This window comes from Arachis hypogaea, chromosome 20 (assembly GCF_003086295.3).
Source record: "Arachis hypogaea cultivar Tifrunner chromosome 20, arahy.Tifrunner.gnm2.J5K5, whole genome shotgun sequence".
NCBI lineage: Eukaryota > Viridiplantae > Streptophyta > Magnoliopsida > Fabales > Fabaceae > Arachis > Arachis hypogaea.
Genome location: NC_092055.1, coordinates 95,621,066 through 95,635,675, shown reverse-complemented (window position 1 = coordinate 95,635,675; position 14,610 = coordinate 95,621,066). Strand labels below are relative to the sequence as shown.

Here is a 14,610-nt window from a genome sequence, read left to right as displayed (position 1 = left end):
TATTGATTGTGTTTTTTTATTTATTTTCTCTTATTCATTTAAATTGAAAAAATATTTTGTATTAATAACTAATTTATTATCTGTTTTTATACCATAAATTATATTTAAGAATTGATATTTGATTGTCATTAATATATTTTTTAAAAACATATATTTAATTTTTAATTTTAAATTTATTTTTATAATTTTATATTTTTATTTAATTATAACCGAGTCAATTAGATAAATCAGTGACCCATCGATTGAACCAATAACCTAATAACCCAATAATTCAATCGTATGACCGAATTAATTACCGATTCGATTCTAATAACTATATGTGTGTCCCTTAATTATTTTTTTTGAGATTTAATAATCACTGAAAGATAAAAATAAAGTTTGCTTGCTTGAGAGGATCTCTACTTTGTGTACTTCTATAAAACCCCAAAAAAAAGAGCACGGTGAAAATGAAGTGAATGAAAACTAGAGAAGCCACGTACTTAGGAGTTAGGAAAGAGAGTAGCCAGAAGCAAACAAGGAAAAAATGAATGAATATTATAAACCAGAATAAAATCTCATTCTAATCTTAAATCATAAATCCATTCCCCACCTCTCATACACCCTCTAATCCAAATTCCAAACCATTTTTACCAAACCCAGCCCACAACCCAAACCCAAACCCCTATTCTTTCTTCATTCTATTCCAGTTCCACCATCACACCATGTATATAACGCAATCTAACAAAAATTACGAAATTGTCCCGGGGAAGATCAACCAGCACCAGGGTTGAAATGTCACCGCCGCCGCAGCAGCCACTGACCAACCTCCAAGACAACCTGGTGGTCGGGCTTCCGTCGCTGCCAGATCTCTTCCTCACAGCCCTCTCCGTCTGCCTCCTATTCACGTCATCGACATCCAAATCTCACAGCATAACCGCCACAAGGTGCCCCTTCCTCTCTTTCCCTCTCAACCCACGCCGATTCCTAAAAATCCCCGCCATGTCCCATTCTGCCACGTCATCACCACCATCGACACCCTCTCTTTTTCTTCTCCCTCGCCGCCACAACTTCGCGTCCCCTCAGTCCCTCTCCGACTGGCTGAAACCGCGTTTGCCCTCCGATTCGTTCGCCTCATGGGGAATCAAGCCTGGAACCAAGAACGTCCATAACCTATGGCTCGAGCTCGCAGAGGGTGAAACCTCCCTTGCCGATTCCACACCTCCGATTCGCACCGTTCAGGTCGTCACCGTCCGCGTTGCCGGAAAACACGGCAAGTTTCTCGTGGAGGCGTACCAGGAGCTCTCCGATGGCAACGTTAGGAAGCGTGGCCGGCCTTTGTCGGAAAAGATGAAGCCCAACGAAGATCCCGAATCCGCCGCCGTGAGGGCAATTAGGGAAGAGCTTGGCTCCGTCATCATCGGTGGTGGAGAAGCTGGGGTTATTGAGGTGGAGGACATTGTTCGGATCGATCCGAATTCGTACGAGATGAGGGTGGAGGAGAAGGTTTCGGATTCGTATCCGGGTTTGCCCGGTTGCTATGTGCTTCACACGGTGTGTGCCACCGTGGAAGGGTTGCCTGAGGGTGATTTCTGCACCTATGAGGTTGAGGAGTATGGGGCTTCTGAAGAGAAGAATCTCGCGGATAAAGCTGTGTCTGTTAAGAAGCATTATTGGACATGGGTTAGTGCTGATTCCATCAAACCTTGATTGATGACATTTTCTTTTTGTTTTCTTAATTTTGGTGTTGTGTTGAGAGTTTCTCTTTATTTATAGATATGGGAATTGATGCCAACATTTTTGTACATGTAAGTAAACTATGACTTTAGCTTTTGGGATTGGGGGGATAATAAAGTGGGAGTTTAAGCTTCTGCTTCTGGTTGGTGTTAATAAAGCCATTACAATATACATATACAACCGGTATATAGAATTTTACTGTTTTCTGTGTAACTTTCTATGTGGATTACATGATTTGGTTTCAAAAACCGTGTTTGCACTTTTCATCGCTGTGTCTATTTTCACTGTTACATTCTAGTATGTGCTTCTAGAGAGCTTGTTCCAATTCCAATGTTGTTTAGGGCAAGGCATATATCGGTAATCATCAGGGGAATTTCTTCCTTGCGAATTTGTGGCTATATAAGTACAAGGTCTTCTGAAATTTCTCCATTTTAAGGGCTGTCTGTAGTTTTGATTTTGTAGGACAAGATAGGGAACGGAAGGGTTTGAACTTTGAAGTGTAAAAGTGAACTGTCTCTTATTAGTCTTCAAAACCTTCGTTTCCATCCCTAAACCTCCAAAACTTCAAGTCACAAAGACACCTAAATAACTTGTTTGTTGAGAGAATATTGAATATCCACACTGTAAGTAAATGTTTTAGAAGGGTGCTTGATATGTTATGTTGTATAATGTATACACTAATGTTGGAGACTTGGAGACAAGTTCAATACTGGAAGGCTTAAAAAAATCCCTGAATGGTAAAATATGCAACAGGTTTAGAGGAATTTTGAAACGGCAGTGGAAATCGGATACGTTTAGATTAAATAAAATGGAATGAATGAGATAATTTTCACCTGGTTCTAATGCTTTAGTTGAGGGGTGTTCTTCATTACTGAGTGGATCTTCGGTTGAAAGAAGCGTCAGGGATAACAATCTCTTCCCCAGGATCATGTATTAAATGAATCTATGGAAACAAGATGCAATGCCTGGAAGTATTTTTTCATCCAAATTCATCTAAGTAGGCTCATCACCAACAAAAACCACTCTCATTAAAAAAGCGCGATTACACGCGTGTCATCTTCTACTTCTCATGCTCATTTACACATGGAGCTTCTTCTCCTCCTCCTCCTTCTCAAACTCGTTTACGCACGGAGCGTCTTCTTTTTCTTTGCCTTTTTTTTCGCGTTCCTCCTCTTCCTCCTCCTTTTTCGCGTTCTTTCTTCTTCATGTGTTTTCTCCTTATCGTTATTCTTTTGTTGTTGCTATTGTATTTTTGCTTTTCTTTTCCTCCTCTCTCTAGCGAGGCAGTAGAAGGTGATGAGGAAGAGTTTTGACTTGTACAGAACAGAAATGAATTAAAAGTATCTTCAAAATGAACCGAAAATTATATTCAAAATGAACTGAAAATTATATTCAAAATGTAAATTCGTTTCAAAATAAGTACAGAAAAAATTGAATTATGAACAAAGACACGTCCAAATCCATCAAGTGATTTTGCAGTATTATGTGTTTCTTCTTCTTTATTTGATTAGATGATGAGAAATTTTGAGAAATTTCTTCTTCTTGTTAGTATTAATCACTAACAACACCAACATTTTGAATTGAATTTGAATTTATATAATAGACAATGTTTGGTTCATTTAGTATTATACAGTGGTTTCGCTTTGATAATATTTTCGGTTCATTTTAGACGCAAATGTTTCTGAATTCGAATTTATATAATAGACAAATGTTCGGTTCATTTGGTATTAAACAATGGTTTCACTTTAATAATATTTTCGGTTCATTCACAGTTCAGGTGTGTTGTCGATGAATAATTTGTCCCAATGGTTGAAATGGATTTCAAGACAAATGGAATGGAATGGAATGAAATCTAATATAATTGAATAAAATGATAATAAATAATTTTATTCTTTTTTGCTAAAAAAAGGCTCAATCATTAATAAAGATACATCGAAATTACTTAAAGAATAAAAATTTTTTTCAATACTTATCATCAGCATCAAATAAAATCTCAATTAAGACACAAATGAACCAAAATAAATTAAGAAATGAACCGAAATTATTTAATGATAGCAGCAGAGAAAATCAGAACTAATAAAGATGTTCGTAAAATGTTAGATATTATTGGTAATGACGAAGAAGAAGAAGGAGAAAGAGAAAGAGAAGGAGCGTGTGTTATAATAACTTAGTTATATTTGTCAATTATATAGTGTACGTAGTTGGTACAACACATTTAGTGTAAGAAGGATCAGTAGTGCTTACAATTTTTTTCTCACATACCCACACATTCCTCACACATTTATCATATTTTCTCCTTGATTGCAACTAGTAGGGTTTGAATCTGCGACCTTTAAGGTGAGGAAGGAGAAATATGTCATATGAGCTAAGGTTCATTGGCGTGGTGCTGGCGATTAGAGGCGGCTTGTTTGCGTTGAGCCGAGATGTTGGCTAATGGGACGAAACGGCAGTAACATGGATTGAGTTTTGTGGGCCTATCAATTGGTATCATTGGGCTGGCATGTGAATACATGATAAAATGATTAGGTGGGTAATGCATTGTGGGTTTTGGGGGAAACAATGGTTGTAGTACATACAAAATGTGAGTAGACCAACTAATTTGGATTAGTCGAATAATTAGTTTATTCGTCCATTTAAATAAATGTCAAGAGTTTAAATTTTGCCTTGTATATATAGTAATCTATCGACCATCAGAATTAATTTAATCGATTAATCTTATATATAATTTTGTATCTAAATAGATTATAATAAAATAAATATTATTTAGATTACATTATTTAATATTAGCCATCAAGATTAGTTTAATCGATTCACCTGATAATTTTGTATCAAAATAAATTATAATAAAATAAATATTATTTGAATTACATTATTAAAAATTACTTTAGACATAAATTTATACTATTTCAAATTATATTATTTTAACATTCTTTGACTATAATTTCTTTTGAAAAGAATTTAAATTTATGAGTTAAAATTTAGTACTCTTTTGATTATAAATAAATATCATACTATTAACAAAAAAAATAAATAAAAAATTGATAGAAAATCACAACTTAACAAAGAGTACTAATAATAATATTAAAAAATATTTATTTGTAAAGTATAGCCACGAAAAAAAAATTCAAGAACTCTGATAATTATTTTTTTGGTATCTCTTATTGTAAATGAGATTAAATGGCAAAATTGATAAAAAAAAAATAAATTCTTTAATTAATTTTCTAATCTATCAATTAAACACAAAATCTAAACACAAAAGTTACAATTTATTGCTTATGGTGAATCAGAGCTCAAACCCAAAATTATGTTTGCGTTTAGAAAAAAAAAAAAAAAGTAGCCACACAAAATTATGGCGTTCAAAACGATTAAACATATTTTTTGTGTTTCCAACATGTTTGTCAAACACATCCTAAATAATTCTGGATGGATATAGTAAATTGTTTCGCTCTATTATTATTATTATTATAAGAAAAATAACTTATTAAATGGTTTATGATCAGGATTTAAAATGATTTTATACAAGCATGTAAACAAAAATAAATATTTTTACTGATTATAAGAACTTGAACAGGAAAAAATTCTGTTGTTATGTAAAGATAACAAAATGAATTTCGAAAAAAAAAAACGTTAAGCTGTCATGTCTAATTTTAATTTTTTATTTATTCTACTAAACTATATTTAGTATTTTTATTTTGCAGGTTTTATAAGTCCTTCATTCTTTTTAATAAAAATGTAATAATAATTTTACCACCTTTTATGTTTAATATTTTTTTATTTTTTTTATATTTTATTGTCTTTGATATTCTGCATGTAATTTATAAAATATTTATTTTTTACTCTATTATATATAAAATTTTCACTTTCCATTTTGTAAATTAAAGTTTAGAATTAATTTTTTTTATGCTATTGTGATTAAAACTTATCTATTTTTATTCTTCGTTATTCATGTTGTTGAGTATTATTTATATGGATAATTTGAGAAATTTTGGTGATATCAAAAGGAGAAAGTATAGAAAAACAACGTTTTTTTTGAATAACTTAAACAATAGGTTAAAAAAGGAAAGTCAATTCTAATTTGAATTAATTAGATTTAATCATAATTTTGAGTCATTACCGCTCTTTCGCAATCTTGTGCCACTATCACCGTTGCTGTATCGCGACCCCGGTATCCCACAGCTGCTATCTCGTTACTTGTTTCTTATCAACTAAGTAGGACGTTTATTTTACTATGTATGCGGAAGGTTTTTTTTATTCTAAAGTGGATGTTTATTTGGGTATACTATTGATATGTTACTTGATTTGCTTGATTTTGCATGCACATGTTCTGCAGGATGTTCATTTCACTATGTATGCGGATGGTTCTTTTCTCTAAGATGTTGATATTTATTTGGGTCATACCATTTGGGTGAACGAAATAAAGCGCTCACAATGGAAGTGGCGAAAACACGATGCAGCAGCGTGGAAGCAAGGGCAGAGGAGCAGCATTTAGTGGCGAAACAAGGCCTCTAACTCGGCAACAGTGCGACATCATGGAGGGGAGAAGAAGGTGCACATCGGCAGCGTCACTTGCAGGGAGAACAGGGGTGGTGCGACGCATGGGAGAAGAAGATGCAGCGGCAATATCGAGAGCAGGGGGCAATGTAGGGAAGAAGAAGGTGCAGCAGTAGCGTCGGTTGCAGGGAGCATAGGGGTGGTGCGATGCATGGGAGAAGAAGGTGCAGCGACGGTGCGGCGTGTTGCTTCTTTAGATGGTGGCGGCAGCGGTGAGGTGCGTTGGTGACGGCACGACAGGAAATATGGAGTGAAGTGGCTATAGTTAAAGGAGAGAAAGGTGGAAGGTGAGAGACTAGAATTGTGGTGGATAAATGAGGGTGAAATATTTTTTTTGTTTTAATGGGCTTGGAGTGTAGCCCAATGTTCATGTTATTCGCACTCCCATTGTCTACTTAGCAGAACTCTATCGAAAGGGAGTTTATGTGGTGTAGCAGTCCAAATTTCTAATAAGTTGAATTGTTTAGTTATATACTTTAATTTTAGACACTTGAGTATTTTAGTATTTCAATTCATTATAGAGAATAAAAAATTATATTATTGTAGTCAACAAGAAAATAAACATTTATTTTTCTACAAAAAGTAATTCCTTAATGATACTTCAAAAATTATTAAATTATGCAGTCTTAAAATAATAAAATAAAATGTTTCTAAAATTAAAAAAAATAAAAATGCAAATTGCAATCTTTGTTTGTAGGTTTCATTTAAAAAAAAAAAAACTAAAGCGTGAGTTGCTAAAGTATGAGTCGCATTTTGACCTAATTACTTCATGTTTACCCATTTCAATGTGTAACACCAAAATTCTTTTCATATTATTGAAATAAATCAGCCTCTAAGAACTCCCCAGTTTTTACCGATACTTCATGTTTACCCATCACGTACGTCTAAACCTTTTTATTATATACTACCTTTATTGAATATTGAGTCTTCGCGAATACGAATCGATACTTTAATTAAGAACTCAAAAGGAGAGTTTATTTTAAATCACTTAACCATAAAAGTATATATTCACATAACTTTATATACATAGACTTATGTCAAAGAACCTCAATTACAAATCCTACCCCTCTAAAAACTAAAAACAATAAACGATGAGGGAAAAATAAATTCTAACAACTCAATTCGTGAATATAATCTGCTATGCTCTTGTAGCTCCGCACTAAACCTTCGCACCTGTAGCTGAAAGGGGTGAAAATCGGGGGTAAGAACTGGGGAGTTCTTAGTAGGGTCGGGGTTAGAAGTTAAGTTTGTTTCATTATATTCTCAGTCAATAACAATAGTCAACAAAGTATAATCCAACTCAACAATTATAGAACATAGAATCCAATTACAAGCACAAACAATCATAGAAAACATAATCACAAACAAATATGTGCAAACAAGTATGATGCATGTCTAGTCCTATACAGGCCATGAGCTCATGTGTCAGTTTGTTGCCCGATTCCCGACACTGATCCTGAGATAAGCGTTTCGTACCACTGTCCTTATCTCAGCCAACGTCCCCTCCATGAGCGTTACGTATCGTCGTCCTCATGGAGAAACCTTCTTTTCAGTCTCCAGTGAGCGTTAGGCATCGCTGTCCCCACTGAGCCGTCCTTATAGTATCAAGTGAGCGTTACACATCGCCGTCCCCACTAGGCACTTGGCGCTAAGGCCCAAACAACACTCAATTTCTTTTTAATCTTTGCACTCTACTCTACTGCGGCAGAGATACCTTTAATTAATACCCTTTTTTCTATCTGCTCTACTGTGGCAGACGTTCATTAGATTCTTTTAATCTTTGTTCTCTGCTCTCCTGTGGCAGAGATTCCTTTAATTAATATATTCCTTTCTCTTATATTCTTTTAATTCTTTTGTTCTCTATCATTTATTGAATTATATTTCTACTTAACTCAGCAAGCTTTGTCTGAGTTTGGCTTCCAGTGCCATAACCTCTGTAAGCAACCTTTGTCTTACAGGTGCGACTCTCTTGAGTCGATGTATGCAAACATAACCTCTGTAAGCAACCTCGGTCTTACAGGTGAGGCTCTCTCTAGCCAATGTATGTATTGATAACCTCTGTAAGCAACCTCTGTCTTACAGGTGCGACCATCCCCTGGATTGGCCGATGTATTTCTGGAAAGCAAATCTCGGTGGACTCACCACCATATCTCTGCTTATCTCATTTTCTTTTCGTTCTTTATTTCTTTCTTTCTTTTCTTTCTTATCATTTCACAATATAAATTATCTTCACATTATTCCCTCGCCTTTCCCTAAGTGTCTTATGGAAAGAGTATCAAAGGTTCTAAACTTAGATTTGTCTTTCTAAAGCTTTTAGGACAGTTTTCTGCTTACCCTTTTAGTATATCATAAATAAAATAATATATTTTAAATAAAATACTAATATATAATATATTTCAAAAGTACATTGATAATAATCTTAATAAATTAAAAACAATAATAATGATTTTCTTTATTACCCAAAACTTTGTTAACTTGAACTTTAAATATTCTCATTACTCAAAATTTATTAACTTAAACTTTATTATTAAGCTCTTATAAATTATTCTGCATCTTTGACCTTTCTAAATTATTTATATTTTTACTCCAATATATTTTGTAGTTTATTAAAATGTTCTTACATATTATATAATTACCAAAATAACCTTGCATCTTTTATAAAATTCTCATTTTATCCCTGAACTTCTTAATTATTCCCCAAAATATCCCAAAAACGTATATAATTACAAAACTACAATTTTTAGTAAGTTACTATTTCATTCTCAAATATAAATCTTAATTTTCTGATTATAACTGTATCAAAGGATTGAACCTCATTTCCAAAATTCTTCAAGTTTTTAGCTTTAGTTTTAAGTCTGTTTTTAAGCTTTACTATTACCGATTTTTCACCGCTTTTTATTTAATCTCTCGGCCATCAAACCTCATTAATTTATACTTTATTGTCAATGATATTCCAACCCAAAAATTACCAAAACACCTCAGCTGGCTGTTCATACATAGCCGACCCAAAATCTCAAGCAAACAACAATAATTCAATAATATTTCAACATAAAGCTCAATCAAACTCAACAATAATCAATTAAAGTAACATTCACTTATAAAATTCACATTTAATTATTATAAAATTACCAAACCCTACCTCCGTACGAAATCAAAATAATGAAAACTCCAGAGAAGCTTTCTGACCAAACTGCTGAAGAAGAAAACGACAGAAATCGCCTGTGCCTGCTAGAACTCCAATTGGATGAACTTAAGGGGAAGAGGAGCTACGTCACCATCAACTTCTACCGAACAAAAGTGATGCCAATGTGTAGAGGAGGAAGATACAAACACTTTTATCGGATTAGATTTTTTATTGGAGTTACGAATCTCAAGAAATCAAGACCGAAAAATCAAAGGAAGTCGCGGTTCTCTTTTCCTCACACTTTCGGTCCCTTTCTTTTTTCATGTTCAGTGATGTATGAAATGAAATGAAGATGAGCAATAATGATTCTTGATTGAGTGTCATTGGATTATTAAATAAAAAGGGCATAGGTGGTGCATGAAATTGACTCTGCAATATTCGCACAGATAGACCAGCAAGTGCACTGGGTCGTCCAAGTAAAACCTCATGTGAGTGAGGGTCGATCCCACGAAGATTGTTGGTTTGAACAAGCAATGGCTACCTTGTAGATCTTAGTCAGGCGGATAGAAAATATAATTGTTGTGAAAAATGCATAAAATAGAATAAAGTTAGAATTACTTAATTGGTGTGAAATCAATGATAAGAGAATAGTTGAGGCTTCAGAGATGCTTCCTCCTTCTGGATCAATTTTTCTCACTGTCTACTCCAACTTCTGATGATTCATTCCTTGGCAGGCTGTAAGTGACTAACACCAGGTCAGTGGTTATTAATCTCCTCTGCTTCAGACCAAACGCCAGGTCAGTGGTCATCCAATCTAAATGGGGGTGAAGCTCCAACAGTCCATTCCATTGGTGATCCTACTCAAAGCTCCACAGACAAGGTCAAATCTTCTGGATCAGAGAATGCTGCTTCCTGATTCTATCCTATACCACAAAGGCCCTAATTGCCTCGTACCTCGGCTGAACTGATGTCTCCAAGTCCCTAACGAAGTCGTGGATTAGTCGTCTAAGAGATGTATAATCAAGCTTATGGTTCAATACTATCCTGTCAAGGACTCACAAGAACCCATGTAAAATAGGGATGACGGTCAAGTTACACTCCCAATTCATTAGGATGAAGAATGAAGATACATCTTAGAATAGAATCAAGCATAGAATGAAATAGAACAATGATATTATTAATCCATAAGAATCAGCAGAGCTCCTAACCTTAACCTAGGAGGTTAGTGACTCATAGCTTACATAAAATAGTAATGTATTTGAAAATATGGCATAAGGTAAAAGCCAGGTAGAAGATCCTAAACATGGGTGATCATCTCCTATATATACTAATCTAATAACTAAGGATTACAAAAATAGGATAAACTAGGTTGATAGTGTGAAAATCCACTTCTGAGGCCTACTTGGTGAGTGTTTGGGCTGAACTAAGGGTGACTTCACGAGCTAGTACCCTTCTTGGGCATTGAACGCCAGATTTGGACTCCTTTTTGGGTGTTGGACGCTAGCTGATCCCTTTTGGGCGTCCAACGCCAAGAAGAGGGTGAAGTGCTGGCGTTGAATGCCAGTTTTGGACCTTCATTTCCAAAGCAAAGTATAGACTATTATATATTGAGCGCTGGATGTTAGCTTTCTAATGCCGTTAAGAGAGCGCCATTTGGACTTCTATAGCTCCAAAAATGCTCCTTTGCGTGCACGGAGGTCAGAATCCGACAACATCTGCAGTCCTTTCTCTGTCTCTGAGTCAGACTTTTCCAAAGCTCCTTAATTTCGGCCAGAATTTACCTGAAATAATCATAAATCACACAAACTCAAAGTAGAATCCAAAAATGTGAATTTTGCACTAAAACCTATGAAAATATAATAAAACCTAAACAAAACATAATGAAAACTATATGAAAATGATGCCAAAAAGCGTATAAAATATCCGCTCATCAAAATACCAAACTTAAACGGTTGTTTGTCCCCAAGCAACTAAAATCAGAGTAGGACTAAAAAGAAGCGAAGGATACAATGAATCTCAGAGTTTTCAATAAAGTTCAGTTTCAATTAGATGAGCGGGACTAGTGGATATTCACTTCTGAATAGTTTTGGCATCTCACTTTCCTTTGAAGCTCAGAATAATTGCCATCTTTAGGAACTCAGAATCCAGATGATATTATTGAATTTCCTAGTTTAGTTCTTTTTTATTCCTGAACGCAGCTTCTTTTGAGTCTTGGCCATGACCCTAAGCGCTTTGTTTTCCAATATTACCACCAAATACATAAACGCCACAAACACTTAACTGGGTGAACCCTTTAGGATTGTGATTTAGCTTTGCTATAATCCTCAGCCAGCGGTGTCCAGAGTTCTTAAGCACACTCTTTTCGCTTATGTATTATTTTTTTTTCTTTTATTGCTTTTTTGCTTTTTGCTGCTTTTTCTTGCTTCAAGAATCAATTTTTGGATTTTTCAGATTACCAATAATACTTTTCCTTTTTCATCATTCTTTCAAAAGCCAACATTCTTAACTTCAACATCAAATATGCACTATGCATACATGCATTCAGAAAGTAAAAGCAATGCCACCACATCAAGATAATTGAACTATTCTTATTATATAACTCGAAATTTAAGTATCTCTCTATTCTTTTTCAAATAAAATTTTCTTTCAAGTAAGGTGAGAGATATATAGAATATTTCATGGCTTTAAGACATAAAATAAAGATGATCATGCACTAGAAACAGACAATAAGATAAAATACATGAAAAATAGAAAAATAACATAGGCAACAGGGTATTAAGGGAACGTGTCCACCTTAGTAACGGTGGCTACTACTCCTTCTAGAGAATCCAATGGAGCGCTTGATTTCTTCTATGTCACGCCCTTGTCTCTGTTGTTCTTCCCTCATGGCTCTTTGATCTTCTCTTATTTCATGGAGAATGGTGGAGTGCTCTTGGTGTCCCATCCTTAGCTGATCCATGTTGGAGCTCAATTCTCCTAGAGAAGTATGCAATTGGTCCCAATAGCCTTGGGGAGGAAAACGCATCCCTTGAGGCATCTCAGGAATTTCTTGTTGAGGCGGCTTCACATGCTCTTGTTGAGGTGCATGTGTAGGCTCTCTAGTTTGCTCCATCCTTCTTTTAGTGATGGGCTTGTCCTCCTCAATAGGGATGTCTCCTTCTATGACAATTCCAGCTAAATTGTATAAATGACACATAAGGTGGGGAAAAGCCAACCTTGCTAAGGTAGAAGGCTTTTCAGCTTTCTTGTATAATTCTTGAGGTATTACCTCATGTACCTCTACCTCGTTCCCAAGCATGATGCAATGAATCATGATGGCTTTGTCAATGGTCACTTCTGATCGATTGCTAGTAAGGATGATAGAGCGTTGGATGAATTCCAACCATCCTCTAGCTACAGGCTTGAGGTCAAGCCTTCTTAGTTGGATAGGCTTGCCTTGACCTCCCTCTTCCACTGAGCTCCTTCCACACAAATGTTTGAAAGGACTTGATCCATCCTTTGATCAAAATTGACTCTTCTTGTGTAAGGATGTGGGTCTCCTTGCATTACTGTCAAATGGAGTGCCAACCTTATACTTTCCGGGATGAAATCTAAGGGTCGGCCTTAGACCATAGTGCTCTAATTTTTGGGGCTTGGGTTCACGCTTGTATCATGATGTTTAGTGACCCATACATTGGCATAAAACTCTTACACCATCAAGATTCCGACTTTCGGAATAGAATTGGTTAGAACTTCCCAACCTCTCCTTCGGATTTCTCGTCGGATCTCCGGGTACTCATTCTTTTTGAGCCTAAAGGGGACTTCAGGAATCACCCTCTTCTTTGCCACTACTTCATAGAAGTGATCTTGATGAGCTTTGGTGATGAATCTTTCCATCTTCCAAGGTTCAGAGGCGGAAGCAACAGCTTTTCCTTTCCTCTTTCTAGAGGATTCTCCAATTTTGGGTGCCATAAGTGTAAATGGAAAGTAAAAGCAAGCTTTTCCAATACCAAACTTAAAAGCTTTGCTCATCCTCGAGCAAAAAATGGAAGAAAAGAGTAGAAGAATAGGAGAATGGGTGGAGAAAGAAGGAGAGAGGGGTTCGGCCAAGTGGGGCTTATGTGTATGAATTGTGTGTTGAAAGGGTTGGAAGAAGGGGTATTTATAAGGGTGGGATGGGCTAGCTTCGAATGTGAGGGGGGAATTGGGTGGAAAATTTTGAATTTGAAGTGGGTGGGGGTTAGTGGGAGCTATGATGGTTTTGAGAAGAGATATAGATGTGATTGGTTGAGGGTTTATTGGGGAGAGTGTGTGGGGAAGAGTGAAAGAAGGAGAGAGAAGAAGGTGTGGTAGGTGGAGATTCTGTGGGACCCACTGGTCTTAGGAGATGATGAGCGGATATTTTATATCCTTTTTGGCATTGTTTTTACATAGTTTTTAGCATGTTTTAGTTACTTTTTATTATATTTATATTAGTTTTTATGCAAAAATCACATTTCTTGACTTTACTATGAGTTTGTATGTTTTTCTATAATTTCAGGTATTTTCTGGCTGAAATTGAGAGACCTGAGCAAAAGTCTGATTCAGAGGCTGAGAAAGGATTGCAGATGCTGTTGGATTCTGATCCTCCTGCACTTGAAGTGGATTCACTACAGCAGAGGCGGGATTTGGCGGCGGTTTTTTTATGAATTGGCGGCGGTTTTAAACCGCCGCAAAATCAAATGCCGGCGGTTAACTGAAACGCAATGGATATGGGCGCCGGGATGGTATTTGGCAGCGGTTTCCAGCAACCGCTGGCATAACTGCCGCTAAATCAAAATTTCGCGGCACACCTACAGAAAACCGCCGCCGTATTCCACTGACACAATTTGCAACATATTTACCGGCGGTTTTTTAACCGCCACAATTTTTATCGCTTTGTTTACGTGGCCGCATGTTTAGCGGCGTTTTTAAAACGGCCACCAAATGCTAATATATTTTCTGTTAGAGATGCCGGCGGTTACAAACCGCCGCTAGACATAACACTATCCTTAATTATCGAACCAAAATAGAGGCGGTTTAAAACCGCCGCTATTTTAATAGAAATTAAAAAAAAATTCGGGTCTTTCAAAAAAAAAATCGCAAAATTGGTTTAAAATATTATTCAATTATTTTTTATAATTCTTCTTATATTTTTTATTATTTTAAGATTGAATATTTTCAACCTTAGAATCTAAACTTGTAGCAAAAACAAAATTGATATA

The 14,610-nt window shown here is 35.7% G+C and overlaps 1 protein-coding gene across 1 annotated transcript; it reads left to right on the top strand.

Moving 5' to 3' along the window:
* Positions 1 to 447: 447 nt before the first annotated feature.
* Positions 448 to 1,961, top strand: LOC112783206 (uncharacterized). The gene has a single exon (XM_025826018.3). It carries the CDS (start codon positions 772 to 774, stop codon positions 1,684 to 1,686), a length of 915 nt encoding a protein of 304 aa, XP_025681803.1. The 5' UTR covers positions 448 to 771; the 3' UTR covers positions 1,687 to 1,961.
* The last annotated feature ends 12,649 nt before the right edge of the window (positions 1,962 to 14,610 follow it).